The sequence below is a fragment of the Channa argus genome, chromosome 5 (genome assembly GCF_033026475.1).
Source record: "Channa argus isolate prfri chromosome 5, Channa argus male v1.0, whole genome shotgun sequence".
Classification (NCBI taxonomy): domain Eukaryota; kingdom Metazoa; phylum Chordata; class Actinopteri; order Anabantiformes; family Channidae; genus Channa; species Channa argus.
The window spans coordinates 9,138,376-9,157,014 of record NC_090201.1 but is presented as its reverse complement, the minus strand read 5'-3'; the positions used below and the strand labels follow the sequence as shown (position 1 = coordinate 9,157,014).

The 18,639-nt window shown below is 36.4% G+C and overlaps 1 protein-coding gene across 4 annotated transcripts in view; it reads left to right on the top strand.

Annotated features, from left to right (window-relative positions):
- Window positions 1–18,639, top strand: part of slc2a9l2 (solute carrier family 2 member 9, like 2) — a 75,417-nt gene that overhangs the window by 1,870 nt on the left and 54,908 nt on the right. Inside the window, exons 1-6 of one of the 4 annotated variants that reach the window (XM_067504586.1) lie at window positions 36–1,169; window positions 4,040–4,092; window positions 7,687–7,788; window positions 11,764–11,924; window positions 15,040–15,164; window positions 15,739–15,884. In XM_067504586.1, coding sequence (XP_067360687.1) covers window positions 4,057–4,092; window positions 7,687–7,788; window positions 11,764–11,924; window positions 15,040–15,164; window positions 15,739–15,884 — 570 coding nt within the window. In that variant the 5' untranslated portion in view covers window positions 36–1,169; window positions 4,040–4,056. Of the gene's footprint in view, window positions 1–35; window positions 1,170–2,939; window positions 3,080–4,039; window positions 4,093–7,686; window positions 7,789–11,763; window positions 11,925–15,039; window positions 15,165–15,738; window positions 15,885–18,639 lie in introns of those variants that run through there. The other 3 variants (XM_067504587.1, XM_067504589.1, XM_067504588.1) reach the window with 3 other exon arrangements.

Below are 18,639 nucleotides of genomic sequence, written 5' to 3'. Positions count from 1 at the left end.
CAGTAATACTTAACGTGCACTGGGCTTAACTGTGTCACATTCATAGGAGGATTGTGAAAACAATTAACCCAGGCTATAATAGACCCAGACCCACGCTTTCAGACTTTTTTGTTTCTATTATTGTTTCTATTGCACCTGTTAGTGGTTCTTTTTATTCTCTTTGTTAATTTTGCGTTTTGCTTGAGTAATTATAGCCACTTTCTATATCTGAAATAGTTAAAATTCTTTACCAATATTGTATTTAACAGTCTGTAGCTGACATTTTGGCAAAATAGGATCTGGATCAGGACTTTTTGTAGTTTTTGTGGAAAGAAATAATGCAAAAGAGTTTGTCAAATTTGGATTGTAAATTCTTTTCCTTCTGAAAGGTCAGACCCTGAGAAACCTGATGCCTGTGTTACCTTGGCTCCAGAGCTGAGGAAAACGTTCTCATAGGGGTGCTCAGCTTGAAAGACTAAGTTTCATTACTTAGCCGTATCTTTTTCCATGGCAGCGCTGCCATGACTCAAATGTTTCTTCTTCACAAAAGCAAACCACATTCCACACAGAGTTGCTCAATCCTCCAACCACTTGCAGTAGATGTTAAACTACTGTATGTAATCTTTTTTACCTCAATCAATGTCTGTTTTTGAAACTGTATTCGCTCATTCATCCAGTTTTTACTGGTTCAGAAATCTGTCTCACATGTTTTTAATATAGCAACAGTAGCTGCCAGGCAGTAGTTTGTACAACTTAGTTAATGAGCAGCCAAGAGAGAATAAAGCTGCTATTGATCAGAGAAAATATCTCTCGAGGACACTGGTTTTGGGGAGGGATTGAGGTCTAGCTTGTGCTGGTTTTATGTAACATGCTGTAGTGTGTCTGCAAGAGCTCCAGCACTAGCGGAAACATTTTCTCCTTTTTGTAGAACGACATTGACACTTCACTTTTCAGGAAATTGACTGACAACATGTTACTGTGGTTCAGCTCGGTCTCCATGTTAACTTCCACAGCTAGTAGAGTAGAGCTCTGGTCTGTGGTTACAGTGAGACCATCTGATGTCTCCTCTGGACTTTGGTCAGCTGCGTTGATGAGGGAGGGATGTTTCTCATGCTTTCACGAAGTTTAAGGAATGTGGCAGCGCAGTGGAGCATGGATAAGCTGGATGGGAATTCCCCATTGTTATCATGGTAGGAAATGTACTATTTCAAACTCCTCAGAAAAAGGATGCATGATGCGGACTTCACTGATTACATGTGGAATATGGTTCAGTTTTATGTTTAAATTTTGTTTTTGGTATTTCTTATCATGCAAGGCGCAAGTAAATGGAAGGGGGTAACCAGATTCATGGTATGACCTTAGAAGCAAATTGATGCTTTGTTGTTTCTATTATTTAAGCGTCTCTATTTGGTTTGTGGCTCTGTTTCAAATTATTTCTGGTTGTTGTATCACTTACATTTACATTTAGTCATTTTGCACACGCTTTTGTCCAAAGTGACTTAAAAGTGAGGTACAGTTACAGTACTTCAGTGTTTATGAGTAACAGTGTTTGTATTTCTAATATGTTTTCAAATTAATTTACCCAAGATATCATGTGAAAGAATTGGAACAAACATCCTCCTCATCCCATCGAGACACATCGTAGGAGAGTAGTGTTTTCAGCTCCCTGCACGTGGGTTAAATCTGGTTTGTGACCCACGTGCAGGACACGGGGTCCATGGTTTCCAAAAAGAATCTTTTGATGATAACATAAACTGTAGATGGTGGGATCTTCCAAGTCTACTCAATTTTATTTTGAGGAAAATCTTTTTGAAATTTTTAGACACAGTTTGTCTTAGATTGGTGGAACTTCTGCCCATTCAAGAGGCTCTGACTCTCTGAAATGCTCCTTTTATACCCAGTCACGTTACTGACCTGTTGCCAATTAAACTAATTAGTTGTCGAATGCTCCTCCATTTGTTTTCCAGCCTTGTGCTGCCCATTTTCAACTTTTTAAAAATGTGTTGCTGCCATCAAATTCCAAATGAGCTAATATATTTTCCATGAAATGGAATATGATATGTTGTTGTTCTATTGTGAATAAAATATGGATTGATGGGATTTGCAATCATTATTGCATTCTGTTTTTATTTATGTTTACACATCTTCCCAACTTTTTTGGAATTAGGATTGTACTTTTGTGCCACTTTTGTATTTTTGTGGAGAAATGAGGACGTGAGTTAGTTTAATAAACTTTATTTGAGTTATTTATTAATTTATTAATAAATAATTCTATAATTAATAATTAATAATTATTTATTATTTATTTGTTATTATTAAACACAATCTATTTAGGGTTCCATGCTTGTATTCATTGCGGGCATGTATTGTGCATTTTACAGTTGGGTGCAAAAGTTTAGAACCCCTTGAATTTAAGTAGCAAAAATAAATAAATAAACAATTCATAAAATAATTGTATCTGTATTATATTTGATCCAGATAAAAGCTATAAAAATGTTCCTTTTCATAAATTAATTAAAGTTTGATTATTGTTTCGCAGGGTTAAGTTTGCATACTCAGAAGTCACAAAAATGGTCAAGGACTGTTTGAAAAAATGTAGTAAAATAAATATGCAACTCCTTTACAAATTACTTAAAAATTTTACTTTAATTTATTTCCAATGAAGGAACATTTGTACAACCTGTACATAATGATAAAAACTCTATGTTTTACGCTTTTTGCCATTTAAAAATAAGGGGATGCAAATGTTTGCACCGAACTATAGCTACTCGGTTGACCCATGCAATATGAGCATGAAGGGTTCATGGATTCTGGATATGAAAAGAGGCAGATTTAAACAAATAACATGGGTTGAAACAACAATGAGCTGATTTTGTGTAGCTGATTTCAACCTACTGTAATGACATAACAAAGAGACACAAGGGAAGGGCTCAAAGTTAATCATTTGTCAGTGTTATTATCCCAGTTATGAATCAGTAGTCATTCTGCAGGCAGTGGATACACAGTCTGCACGTGGGTAAGTACTGTACACCCCCGCAGTGATACTCCTTACTCTGCTGGTGTTGTACCAAACAATGTCCTATCTGTTACGCACAGAATTGTAAGAGTTTAATTTCTGACATCTTTTCTCTTAATGTTGACTTTGATGTTTTTCTTAATGTTTGATGTTATTTTTCTTCACGTTAGATTTTTGTTACACTCTTATCTGTTGTATTGAAAAGGTTTCGCTAGTACCTGTTGCAACCAGTTGAACTAACCAAAGTAACATTAGATAACAGTAAAATGATTGTTATTATAGTAGAAATCCAGCATGTATCGTCGATTGTTAATCTGACCTAAAAGTACTGGTAAATGCATTAATCAAATGTTGTAGTGTTAGTAGGGAATAGCTGTGCTCCAACCTCTTGATCTGTCATGTATGTTTTTAGGAGGTCACTCCCCAGTTGTTAGACACATTTCTATCCTTCACATGCTTTGCACACTCTTACATGTAATTAAGTGTGTGGGAGGAAATGAGCAGAGAGTGACTCTTATCAGTTATGTTATAAATGGATGTCTTCTGTTTGTGTAGGATTCAGTGTCATTCACCTACAGTGTTTGACAAAAAAACACCACCTAAGATACACAAATTGTGAGGCCACCATTTTTCAATACATTTCAGTGTTTCTGAGTATTACTGTTTTAAAACCACAGGGTGGCAGACTGACTCTTTTCATTTGTTGTTTATTGCTCTTGACCACTACTGTGAAGTCCTATACAGCAGTTTATTTCAAATCCAGATCATTTTTTTCAATTTTTCTGTTTCTATGTTGGGTACTTCCTATGGGTAAATTCTTAACTTACCGAGCTCTGATTTATTATCTTGTGTTTTCTGGTACGAGCGCTTGTGTTGCATGTCACCACAAGGAAGAACTGTCAGGACTTCTATTTTTTACACATTTTATGCAGCACCTTTGAGAATACATTCCACTATCCCCTTACATGTTGTGAAATGTGTCTTGCCTTCCTTTGGGTATTCTTTATGTGCTGGATGTCTGATCATATGACCTTCTCATTTAAGGTTGCTGAAACTTTAAGATGGAAAGACAACAAACGGACAGCCCAGCTAGAAAGGTTAGTCTCATTAATTTGCTAAAGTCTTTGTGGTGTAGTGCATTCAGAGTTTACAGCTGCTAAATGATGAGTTCTGCTTATGAGATGGATGAAATTTGACTGGTTTGGCAGATTGACTGCAGGTACTGAATGGACAGGATGTACAGTTTGCATCCTCCTTGGTAAATTTATTAAAAAAACATTTGATTAAGCTTAGATGAAGAATCATGTATTAGTTGAACATTAGTTTAAAAAAAATAGTTTTTGAATTAAAAAATTGAAAAAATAATTGTTTTCCTCTTTTTGCCATTTAAAAAAAGAGGATACATAAAAGTTTGTACCCAACTGTATTGATGATGCATGGCCTCACACAAAACTGTTTTCTGTGATGTTGCTTTGATCTGCTATCAAAACAAGGAGCCTAAACATTGTCGGAAATAGCTATGGAAGTTTAATATCTTAAAAATGTACAGTACAGCCAGATTGACAATCCTGCTGCTACTCTGAACTGTAAATGTAATGAGTATGCTCAGCATACTATAATCACTGTAAAAAAATGAACGTATAACGTATAAATAACGAAACATTTCATAAGATTTATAGTTAATGCCACTTAAGTAACATCATTCCCTCATTGCTATTGGCTATGCAAACATAAGTGTTGGATCCAGAACCAGATTTATTGACAGCCTCCTACACTGAACAATAAACCACTCTTCAATGACAACACACCTGCTGTATGATCTTGAACTTCAATCGCAACTGAGCAAGGTCCCAGTAGAGATAACTATACAACTTCATCAGTTCAGTTAATGTCCCTTTTTAATTGCCTTACAACTGAGCTGACTCAGCAATTTCTAGGTTTTGGGTGTCTGAGATGAGACACAATAATATTATGCATTAATTTAATAAATAATTGGATAAAATGTATTTTCTATTGACATTTACTTTGTGTGAAGGTGTGTGATAAAGAATACATAGCTTCATGAAGTGCTGTTGCGTTGAAAAATTGGTATCTGAGCGGACACATTGCAATGTAAAGTCATAATCATAAATGTGTGAAAATAATTTGTGCATGTCCACAAATGCATTTTCAGTAAACTTCAAAGCTTCCTAAAATAACTTGACACACTATGTTAGCTACACACATGAGCCATCTTACATATGCAACTTTACATTCGGTGATTCTTTTGTTTTGCCACACACACTCGGCTCCAGTGGATTGTTAACTCATAGTTTTGGCAAATTACTTTTAAATTACTGCATTATGAAAATTGTCTTACACAACATTTTCCTTATTCAAAGCCAGGAGAGGGTGTTTCTAAAATCTGAAAAGAAAAGAAAAGAAAGTCTATGTCCCGTGGATTTATGTGGACATTCTCTAGTTATAAAATCAGCAGGAGCACGAGCAAAATTTAGATTTATTAGCAATTAATGGGAGGTAAAGTAAAAGAAAATATAATTATTATAAAAAGCACTGAAATGCTATTTATTTATGTATTATACATGTACCAAAATTGATTTGGAGTATTATCATAAGCCATATGACAGTAGGTGCCCGTTTGGTTACAGTAAGAATTTATTGTGTTTAGGGAACTTTCAGACTGAGCCCGAGAATGTGAATAATTCCATTAGGTGGTATTACTTTGATCAAGAGGAAGAGGAAGAAACAAAATCATGTGGAAACTCTTGCATCAATATTTCTCAAATATGTGCAGGGACTGGTAAACTAAACATGTGCATGACCATGGAATAATAAACAGAAAATAAAATGTTTTTAGCTACAGCCATCTTGTATTAGTGTGCATGTGAATCATTGAGCCAAATGAAATTATGTTAAATAAAATAACAAAAATAAAAAAAGGTTTATTATAGTTTAATAATTCCACCAGTGTTTTCCAGTAAATATGTGGGAACCATTAGTGGCAACACAGTGACACTGAGTATCTGATGGTCATTGTAATATGAGCAGGCTGTACATTTGTTTGCACCCAATCTGCCAACCTGTGTGTACAGTTTAACAATCTGTGCTTACAGATTTGTACATCGTTCACCTTTGACTCTTGGCAATGCACTAACCTCCTGACACATGTGATCATGTCATTTCAAAGTCTGTAAGATCACACTTCAGGCCAACTCTTGGGAACATATCACATTTCATGTGTAATAAAGGAGATACTGTAACTGTAACCTATCAAGGAAAGTCCTTACTGGCACAGAACTCTACTGGGACACATACTGTAACTTTACCACTGTCACGTTATTGTTTAAAATGGGATAGAAATATATACACATTTACTACAAATCACTCTTCATTCTGTATGTTTTATTGCTTCACATTGAGCATTCAGCTCTTTCATGGGGTTCCTTTTATTTTGAATGTTCCTTTTCCATAAAGTAATTTAACCGATCAACTCAGATTTCAGAGTCCAGACATGTGCCTAATTTCGTTCTTTTTCACTAATATCTTATTACCAGTGGCTGGTAGCAGTGTATCTCATCACAATTTTTAATAGGTGGAGAGGGAGATATTTTAAATGAGATATTTTAAATGAACTTTACTTTCTTTACTGTGGTCCATAACAAGCTGTGCCTAATAGTATGAGCTCTGAAGTTCAATGTGCCTTCATCTTCATCCCAACTCACCATCCTTTCTCCCCTACTTCTATTATGAACTCTTCCTTTATCCCTGCTGTGTCTTATCCCCACGTGCAGGATCACATAGCTGCTGCTCCAGGCTTTGTTTAGTGCAGCTATAGGTTTACACTGCGTAGCTTTTCACTTCATTGGTTATTGGTCTTAGACTGTACTGTGCTCTGTTTCAGGAGGGTGATTTATAATGGTCCTACCTAAAACAAACTCATTTTGAAACCAAGTATTTGGAAGGAAAAGTGGACAGTAAATCAATATTTTGATTTTCCTTATTAAGTAAGAAAATCTATAATGTCACAAGCAGTATTTTGAAATGTATTATCCTTTAATATTTTCTTTTAAAAAGAGTATGCAGAGTTATAGGTGTGTTGGTTTGAGCTATGTTGGGACACTACCAAGTTCATAATGACAATGTTAACATGTACATTTTAAATGGCTATAATTTTTGCCGTCTTAGTTTAGTATATTAGCATGCTGCTAACATTATCTGATAATCACAAAACAAAAGTACAGCTAAGAGAAATGAGAGCGACATTTATTTTCGCAGGAATTTTGCCATAAATGAAAGTATTAACTGATAAGATTTTGGCTTGATAATGGTACAATATGAAGTATAGAAAATCACCAAGTTGAATACAGTTGATTCTCTGCCGGATATTCCACACTGAAAGTGTGTTTATCACATCCCTCCATCTAATAGCAAGATACACTATTTACCATATAGAGTCTATTTTCATGTAATATTCATAATTCAACATTTCTAGTCATTATTTTTCCTTATATACATGTACCTTTATTTGTTATATCAGGCAAAATCCTCAGCCTGTGTGTTGAAATAAAGTGAAAATAAATACTACCATGAAAACACATTCACTTAGATAAAGGAACCTGTATGATTTTTTTTTTTTTAACTTTAGCATCTAACATGTCTATGTTTGTATGGTGTGTGTGCTCTCTCACTAGCAACAAGTCACACCCTGTCTGTTGAGTGCGGCCTTCTTCGGTTCCCTGGGATCATCGTTCCTTTATGGGTACAACCTCTCTGTGGTCAATGCTCCTGCTGTGGTGAGTCATCCTGTGGGAATCCACCACTGAAGTGCATCTATTTGTACTTCAAAACTAATTCAAGTCATACTCTGATATTAAAACTTGTGTAGTACAGATAGATAACTGAGCCGAGCTGTTTTGTATTTAACAGGATCATATAGACCCTGTTGCAGAACTAATTTATAGCTTTTGAATTGATGGACACTGTTTATATTCCAGAAGATTTTGTTTGTCCTCGTCAGCTCCACACAAAACAATAAAACAAACAATTGCCAGTTACAGATAACTAGTTAATATTCTATAATTGAATATGACTTTGTTCTTCAACATGAATTTTATTCTACATTCATTCAAATAGATCCCAAAAGCTTCTTCATAATTACTTCACACAGTTTTAGTTCTGCTTTAGCTGTTAGTATTTAGTTTATACCTGATTTCACTGTGGTCATATTTTTAGGTGCAGAATGGAGAAGAGAATGAAATATGGTTAAATTGAATATATGTTTTTAAGTGATGGTATTACAGGGTATCTTATCATATATAAGCAAAGAAATGCATCAGCAGAAAGGCAAAAGTGGGAATTTAGCATTGCATTGACTTAACTATAGACTTTCTTAAAATCCTCTCACTGGTGAAACTTAAATTGCTATTTTTCCAACAGCTTTTATGTATTTGCAGTTGAGTGATGCCACTTTTAGAGGAAACACAGCTTTTACAGAATTATTTCACTTTTCAGTCTGACTGTCACAGTCTTTCTCCAGTTTGGTTATTTTTCGCCCCTCTGCCTCTGGATTCTCTCCTCATTCTTGTGCACCCAGTTACCTGTCTGACACACACATACACACATACCTGCTGTCTGTCACACACTTTCTATCCCATCTGCTTCCATTCACTATGATTAGCTCTGCTCTCCACTCAGCTTTAGAAACCTGACTTCTCTTCAGCCTCAGTGTTCCTGCCATTTTTCCTGTATAAACCCAGTTTGGACTGGTTCATGGACTTTGTTTCTCTGTGCTGCCCCTTATCTCTGCCGCTGGAAATCCTGTTGTTTAGACTTCATAACCTGTTTTAAATTTGTTTTTTTTTTTTTACTTTTGCATGGAGTCCTTTTCTGGCGGCCTCATTTTTTCCTGCTCAGACACACAATAAGCTTATTTGTCTTGTAAATAAAGTGCTTAACCATCACCCACCAGTCAGCCCGCTCTGTCTGAGCTTGGCTCTTCAGTTTCCTTTGCCTGTTTGTCTCACACTAGAGACATGACACTGGCCCTGTGTTTGTTTAGAGTTAATGACATGTCCTACACGTCATGTAATTAGTATTCTAATGGTGTTACCCTCAGCTCTGCAGTTGCCAACACAAGTACAAGGAATAATGTTGGAAACACAAAGTACACACACAAGTCTCTCTTAGGTACAGTCTGACCAGTCAGGGTAAGCATTAGTTGTCATTTTCTTTGGTGTAAAAGATACAGTGAGGTTTGTTAGGTAAAAATATTAAAGATCCAAGACTTTATTATGTGTTCAGGGTTAGTTTTTGTGTAAGCACTTAAAAGAGTGGGGAATTCATGGTTGAACTTTTAGGCTTTGACATTTTGTAATTTTTGTCATATTTGCAAGCCTCAACAAAACATCAAAATGTTTTGATTCTTCAGCTTTTCTTATAAACATTGACGTTTATTAATAACTGTCAAAACAATTGCCGATGCTGATCTGTTTCTGATACAGGTAATAAATTAAAATGGATGATGGGCTTCATTGAAGGTAAATGGGGAAACTGAGTGAAATTGGATTTATAATTTTAGAAAAAAGAAAACATTGTTGCAAATATTTTAAATGTTCTTGTCTACACTAAAGTCATTATGGATCAATACAACAACAGAAGAAGCTTGTAGCTTTTGAGATCTGAGCAGCAAACTTGTTCTGTTTAGAAGCTGTTGATGCACTGCAGTGGGATGAAACATCAATACAAAAAATGATACAATATGTGTTCAAAGACCCTGTTTACTCTTAGATCTTGGGTGGATTGGATGGCTGTCTGATGTCAAAAAAGCTACATGTGAGGAAACATTAAAGGTAGCTTGAAATCATTTTTTAAACCTCGGGAGATGGTTGGACAGCTGAATGACTGAATGATCTGTGAGCACTGATCTGTATAGTTGAGGTGATGGTGAAAATTAAATGAATAAAACCTTTTCACATAATTGATCCATGTGATATGGACAGTTATTAAAGATAGTTTAAGTTTTACTGGCTTAACCAAAACTGCTAAAGTAAATAACTTAATCTTGCAGCAGTTTTACAGTTTCAGAAGCATCATCACCTCTTTCTAAACTGGAGAAGGGCCTAGGTTTGCGATCTGGCCAACAGAGATAGACATACATACTATATACAGTACTGCACTATACTATACCAAATAACATGCACCTAAAACTGACACTGATGCTAAGTAGTTTTTTACATATAAGTACATCAGTTAGCAACAGAGTTAAAGTGCAGATGTTTTTTTAAATTTAATGACCAACTGAGCTGGCATTACAAAGGCTATCAGGCGTAAAAAAGGAAGCAGCATATACATCATTAAAAACAAATAAGACATAGTTTCAGTAATATTAAAGATTTAAAAAGCCAAAAGAAATAGAGTATTGCACTTCAGTGTTGTCCAGCAGAGGGCAGTCAGTGACACCAAGAAGATTTCATTTTGCCACGCTCAGTGCATTTCAAAAACAAAAACAAAAAAACGAAACTCCCTTTCACCTCCTCCATAGTGCTTTCTATTTGTATTGGCAGGTCTACACTGTCGTCTGCTGTCAAACACCTGAACACCTTTTTGGTGTTGGGGTTTAATTGTAATAAAATGGCATGGAAATTTAAGTCAAAATAACAAAACAAAACGATATAAAATAATATGGTGTTGGATTTGTGTTCATTTAAGCAGTTTCAGTCTTCTGTGATAAATCTGAACTTTGTAGATAAACATAATAGTGATTGCTGACCTGAAGTATATTTAGGTTGTTTGTACACACAGTGATTCATGTGTCTAAACGTGTTTCCTGCTTGACTTGATTGGTCGAGATCACCTGGTTGCAAATATACAAACACAATAAGTAGAACAAACGGTGGTGGAAGTGAATATTTGTAGGCTCACATTTTTGGAAATTAGAGGCATGTTGAAGAAGAGAGTTAGAGCATCCACACTATGGAGTGAAGAACTCAGACCCTTGGTAATTATTAATCAATTTCTTATGGAAACTGAACTGAAGTGAAAATATGGTAAATGGGGATAAAAATTATTTATGAAATCAAAATGTCCTCACGATTTCTTTCTTCCAGTTGTATCTTGAGTGTTTCATGGCACAGTTCCTGCCTTGGCCTCGTTTTTTTTTTTTTTTGGCCATTCAGCCTCAGAACCACCATTGTCCATACCCAGACTTCCGCACCAGTCCTGGACCCCAGTCCCCCCAACACACTCACGTTTGTTTCCAGTTTTCTACTCATCCCAGCCAGTTCTCAAACCAGGCAGTTCCTGCAATTCATTGCCAGATCATTATGTGTGTGCATTGCATTTTTGTTCCTGCCATCCCGCCTGTTCCCAGTCTGCCTGGAAGCCCCATCATGGTTTCAATTGAAATCGCTTCTCTGCACCTGTCTGCCTGTGTTTGAGTCCTCCTTCCTGTCACTATATACGCCACCTCTGGCAGCATTCAGATACTTTACAATGATTTTAAACACTGTTATCCACTGGCTTATTGCAGAATACAGTTCAATAAAAACATGCTATGCAGTTGCAAAGTTAACAGATCTCATTTAGAAATGTCCATGGGGATGGGTTCAGTGTTAAAACCCGAAAAATGTCTGTTTCCGATTTATTACAGTGCACTTTGACTGATGTAAGTTAAATGTGGTTAATTTCTATAGTATATCACTAGTACATAAGAAAAAATAAAGAGACATAATTAATATCATTATCAAGCCAATAATATCTTTTTATTTCAGTACATTAAAGATTTCAATAATAACACATGGATTGAGAGATATGGGGAGCCTATTGGAGCAGAGACATCCACCCTACTTTGGTCCATCACAGTGTCCATCTTTGCTATTGGTGGCCTTCTCGGAGCACTGTCCGTCTCTGTAATCCTCAAAGTGCTAGGAAGGTAAGTTTGGATTAATATGTATCACAGTGATTTTTAATCTACAACTTTACTGGTCCTGGACACAAATCATAAAACAAAAAGGGTGGGTTAGTTGGCTAACTCTGGGTTTAACCCAGACTTGTAATTAGCTTGTTCTCTATCAGCTGGGACACATCACAATGGTAATGTATGCGGGTAAAGTAGGGAAAGGGAACGGTTGGATGATTAAAAATAAATGGAGCCACCTCTCTACGGAAATCCTGAAACTGACAGTGATGAAAAAAATGAGATGGACACATATTCACAGATATGTAGTATAATCACTTTACTTTTAATTAAAATTTGATCCATGGCCCATAGACAGACCCTCTCTGAGCTTCTATTCTAAAAGCGTAAGCAGTAATTTGCATTAGTTGACCAGAATCTAAAAATGAAAACCAAAATGAATCTATTCAAAAATGAATAAAATGTATTAGTTTGTAGTTTTCATTGCTAGATCAAGCAGCAAAAACAATGTTACATTTTACATTTGCCGGGACAGCACTGCATTCTTTTCCATCTACTTTTCCTGGTTTGGTTGAAACGCATGATAAGATCAATCATGAAATCTTTAAAGAAGCACAAAAACTAAATTGTTTCTGCCTGTTATAACACCTTATAGAGATTGGGAAAATTACAAACTTGTAACTCAGAATAATGTGGCTTCATAAGTAGGAAGGATAATGCAGTTATTTCAGAAAGGGCTTAAATTCCCCCTCAGTATCACATGACAGGATTAACCTTCATATGACACATGATACATACAGTACATTTTCATTGCATGGCTACAACTACTTTTTTTTTAGCAGCTTAGGAGCCAATAGTGCTGTACTGTACGCTGTTGTGAACATCTTTTATTCTCTATGTTCTTTGTCAAGCTCAGTTCTCATGTTCACGTTCTTTGTATATATTTCAATTCCATTCACTCCACATTTCCCCTGTAGCGTGCATATTTTAGATCAGTTACTGCAATGTGATGATTTACACTTCCTTTATCTTATACTCATTGGTTTAGTTGACACTAAAACCAAGCTTTAGTTGTTTTTCCTATCATGTCATCATCTCCCCTGAATGATCTGTGATTCAAACAGTTTAGAAATAAAGATTAATGATAATGAAAGTGATCTGGGTTTTGATAGACAAAGTTAAAATCATTCAAGCATTGCATTAATTTGTGTATTATGATGTTTTATGTTTGGGGGATGGAGAAAAAGTGAGCTACTTTAGACTCAGTGGTTTGACAATTTATTCTGCACAGTGAGATCCAATCTTACAGACAGTGTGATGAGTTTCTCAGGTCTGGCCTGACTGTATTGTTTCACCACATTGGTGCAGGACTGAAGAGGTGTATGTTCTTCTACGACCCCCGAGAGACAAACTGTGGCACTGAAAACCTCAGTGCTCCGAAGCAATATTCATTCAAAAGAATCTATTATCCACTAGTGATGAGGATGTCACTTCTGGAGCGGGTAAAGACTTTGGAATCTTTCATTCAGAGTCATTTGAGAAAATTAAGATGCCCTTAAGCTTCACCTTGGATATCTCTGGTGGCGAGCCTCACTGTGTTGATTAGGCTGTAACGTATTATTCATTCTCCTGCCATAGTCTCTGGGAGACATCTGTGGGCCAGCTGCTTGTTTTATACTGTACAGTGTCTTGGAAAGGTTTAAATTTAGATGTCAGGGAGAAGAGCTGAATATATTACAATATAAGGACATAAAGAACCATCTCAAAGTAAAGTACTTCACACTGACCAAGTGCTTCATTAAAAGTTTGTCGGTGAAACTTTTTTGATTGTTTGAAGTCTGAATATTTCAATGCAGTAACATTTTTTATGACATCAGGGCAATGTAGGGTTTACCCCTCTCACAAAGCAAACACTGGAGATTATGTTGCTGCTGCTGCTGTGAGATGAAAAATATTGCAAAGTGCCGCTTTGGAAAAAGCTGAGTGAAGAACCCTTCGATTCAGTGCGTACCCAGACTGCTCTTGAGACAATCTCATGTGTGTAGGAATAGACCATAATGTGATAAAGAGAAGACTGATTGCACATCAAGCTGCAGCAGCAACTAAAATCAATACAACAACATAGTCTTTGTGTCTGAAAGACACCTCCTACACAATCTGCAGTATTTTAATCATGAAGAGCCCAAGCTCCTGTTTTTACCTAGTTAATGTTTTATTTTTCCAACAGTTATCAGCTGTTGCAGGTTTATATGTCAGAGGTTAAACAAGAACCAGTGTTTGCTTTGTTTTGGAAGAACTAGGCATGTAAGCAAACCGAACTGAAAACTGATCTGTTTATCATTAGGCAGGCACGCTGTTGCTGTTCATGTGCAGAAGTGAAAGTAATCTGTTCTAGGAAACTGGTTATCATGGCTTCTGTCCCAGTTTCCCAGCCCCATTCACGCAAATCAACCACAATATTAAATCCAGCTGGTGGCATTAAAGGGGAAAATTTAAAAGCTGGCCATGACTGACAGGTGGCAGAACACACAGGGAAATGCAGCTTGCTGTGTTTGGGACTGCATAGCTGCAAACCAGAGGGTATTAATATTGTGGCTGATCTGTGCATAGTGTCAACTGTTTTAGGGCAACATCCAGCAACATTTCAGTGTGCTGACAGGGGCATGCGATTTATTTGGTCCAATACTGCTGACCCCTGGGTCTAAATGTATAAAAATCATTTGGAATTGATCATTCATTCATCAATTGGTTTTCCTCAGACATAAAGCCATAAAAAGCTTGACTGGCCATGAGTGACCTCCTTTAGAGAATTGCCATAATTTTTTCTGCTTTCTGGATGTATACGATTTTTCTTTTATATTTATATTTTCTTTTATACTTATATAAGTATTTACCTAATTAATCATCATCTTAAAGCCATAAATGTCAATCATAAATGTTTTCATGAAGGCTTTCCATTCCAATTTCACCTCTGCTTGTTTTGATTTTGAAGACAAGCTATTTTTTTATTCAAATCAATTATTTGATTGTTAATTGTTAATTATTAATTAAGATTTATACAGGATGACCAAATAGTCAATATTTTCTACTCCCATGCCACTTTCCAACCATATTTTCTTCTTGACTTTAGAAAGGGAACCTTGCTGCTGAATAATGGCTTCGCCATAATAGCTGCTCTGCTGCTAACCCTGGGTGAGAGGGCAAAATCTTTTGAGATGCTCATCATTGGCCGGCTCATAATCGGGGTGGATTCTGGTAAGAATTAATTTTACTCATTGCCTACCAAGCAGTGTGCAGAAGTCACTGCTAATTATTTGATAATGAACATAATGAAGTTCAATCAGAAGTCTCAGAAGTTAGAAGACCAGAGACATTGTGAAATCAAATGTTTACAGTTTAAGTTTATAGGTAGATTGCAATGCTAATGTTGTTTCCTTTTGGAATGGAAGTTGTAAAAGTGCAAATTGGAATAATAGACTTCTGGAACAACTAAATTTTGGTCAAGGTCAGGTCACTTATCAAACCTAAATACACTGAGCATTACTTGTGAGTACTTATAAGCACTTCAGTCACTGCCAAGTGCAATCACTGGTTCACAGCTTCTAAACCAAGGACACGGATTTGTGCAAAAAATTGTCAAAGGAATGTTTTATCAGTGTCCATGGTCATACTCCACAGTTCAAGACAGCTCAGAATTTCTTAAATGTTGCTGAAGGTTGACTACCCTGAGTAAAGGTGCTGGGGTTGTTGATCATTTAATCACTAATAAGTAATTAATTTCTAATCTGCAGTACCTAATGCATCATTTAAATGCATTGTTTTCTGACAGGTATAGCTCTCACCGCCCTCCCTATGTACCTCGGAGAAATTTCCCCAAAACATATTAGAGGCTTCATTGGCCAGTTCAATTCCATCCTCATCTGCTTGGGGGTGTTCACAGGACAAGTGCTGGGGCTGCCTGAGCTGCTGGGTCAGGTCGGTGAACTTTGACATATTTAGGTGAATTCCATGACTAAAGATGTGTTTTAACACCAGTTACTCTGAAACTCCTGATTTTGCCATCGTCTGGCAGATTAAAACACTGTTCACTGTAAACACTTGCAAAGGTTTCTGGTGATTAAGTGTCATCGTGTGTTGTCAGACATGGCAGCATTAGGCCACAGACTACATCTCATCAATGCTGTCTACTCCAGAACAATGTAGGTGCCATCCAGTGACTGTAGTAATTATGAAAAGAGCACAAGTTAGATAAAGTTCGATGAAGGTGACTTTGCATAGAAGTCTATATAGGAAGGAGGTTCGGGTGGATGGTTGGCTTTAAACCTAACCATGGATGGTGATTAAACCAAAATATTAACCATTCTACCATCAATATATTTTAACCATAAGTGGGCTGACTATGAGCATGTGTAACCCATGTGTGCAGTCCACTGAATGGACTTGCACACAGGACTGCCATGCAGGTGCTGGCTGACCAGCTCTGTCTCCACAAACACAGAAAAAGAACACCTATTTGTTTGTAGTGCTTTTCAGTCTCTTTTAATCTTTGGATCTTGTACCTATGTATGTGGGAGAGGTGGGGGAGCTTTCCACATGCCTATGCCCAGGGGCCCGTTGTTTCATAGTCCTTCATCCATGCATGAGGAAGAATGAAAGAAAACTTTTAAATAGTTCTATTATTTTCCAGACTGCAGGGGGAATTCGTGTCATTTAAAAGTTGTGAATTTAAAAACAAAGAACCTTCACTGATCAGGAGTCGAACTGCACAGCCAGGTGGATCAGTTGCTGTGTAATTTTCCAAGGCAGCCCAGGAAAGCTGTTGTGTCTTTAATCTCATATCAGCTATACCCACACTGCCATCCTGACATCACTTTGGTTTCACACCTCACTTCTTGTGACTAACGACTGCCACATCTGTCATGTGAAGCTACTGACCTCAGTGCATCTCCTGTGACATTAAGGTGTGTATTACCCACAATGGTTTGAATGCCATGGACTTTCCATTAGTCAGTGAGATATAAAGCCTTGTGGATTCTTCAACTCTGGTGCTATGGTCCAAAGAATATAGTTTTATTTTGACTTGACATAAAAACGACTCCTTCACTTCTGCATAATGATTTCCCATCACTTTTTCGTTCCTTGACAAATGAATAGTGCAGAGTGCCTGACAGGAATGTCTTCCTCCAACACTTGGGTAATAAAGTCACATCTTCTACCTATGGCCGTTTCTATCTGTTCCTTGCTTCAATAAGCTGTAGCCAGGAATCCTTAATCACACCTTGTTTACCCTAGAGGTAATGTTATCCACTTTCTCACTTGTCAAGTTAATGCCCACTGCTCACAAGTTTAACCATGTTTACTCAGCCCACTGCTGAGGCATTTTCATGGCAAGGATCCAGTCAGCGTTTATACAATTGATTATTTGTGTGCTAGATATTCTGTTTATCTTTTAGGGCTGAAAACACACATTAGCCTAAGGCTAATATGTTGGGAAAGCCAAATTCAGTTGTGTAATTTGAAGAGAAAGCCAATCACATAAAGCTTTCCACTTATGGAAAATTCTGTTGACTTTTGACTCTAGACTATATTAAAAAATTTAGTTGCTCTCGCAAATGTGAGGCATGCAATTATATCTTTTGGCAATTATCTGTTCAGAAAGTGTGAGGGTCCTGTTCAGAGGCATAAATATGACTGAATATTAAAGGTTGACATTGTGCTTCTGTTCCCATTCTCTTAAGGCTATGTGTGTGGAGAACTAAGCCACACAATTTATCACATGATTATTAGATAACAGTTCATTTCAAGTGAACTGTGTCTGGGATGAAACATTTTGTGCTTCTCCGAGCATAGTTTTATTTCTCTTGAAAAATATTTTCAATCAAGCAAAAGTTGGCAACTAGTCAAGCCAGATACTGAATATCAAACTAAAAGTAAAAAAAAAAAAAAAAAAAGACATAATAAAACGTAAATGCTAAATATATATCTGTCTAATTGCTGCAAATTAAAGTCAGCCGGAGTAATCAAACTTTACTTATTCATCTGATAAGGTGATGAAATCAACTAAAAGCAACAACTAAAAGCTAAAATCAGAAAATAATGACATATTGTGAAAAAATGATTTGTGTTATTTATGAAAAAACAGATGATAAGATAGTTAAAGTTACCTACACATCAAATAATTGTCATTTCACAATTTGGCTCTTATTGTTGTAGTGTAAACATTTTTATGTATGCTTTAATTTATTTTTGCATATTTGATACATATTTTAATAAATATAGATATCATTTTTTAAAACAATGTGTTCGTTAGGATTGGATTAGTATCCGATGTAAAAAAACCTAATCAATGTGCAGACTGCATGGTCCACTATAGTGACCCTGACTTATGAGCCAAATGGGGAAAAGAAATGTTTGAAACAACTATGAGCATTACTTAAAACAATCAGGTAATTAAAACATATTTTAGTTTGGGGTAGTTTACAAACAGAACACCTTTTACCTTTGCCATGACTTTGCATTAGTGAACTTGGTGAAGGACTTTGTTGTTTCTGCATAGCAAGTAAAACATTATGTCATGGGACTGTAGAGCATCTGGATTAGTCAGTGTAATTGTTTGCATATGATCAAAGCCTCAAACAGCTAGACTGCATCCTCATCCTGTTTTGTTTGGAGCTTCATGTGGGTAATAAACACTGCGCATTTCCACCAGTGCATTTGCCTTCATTTCAAT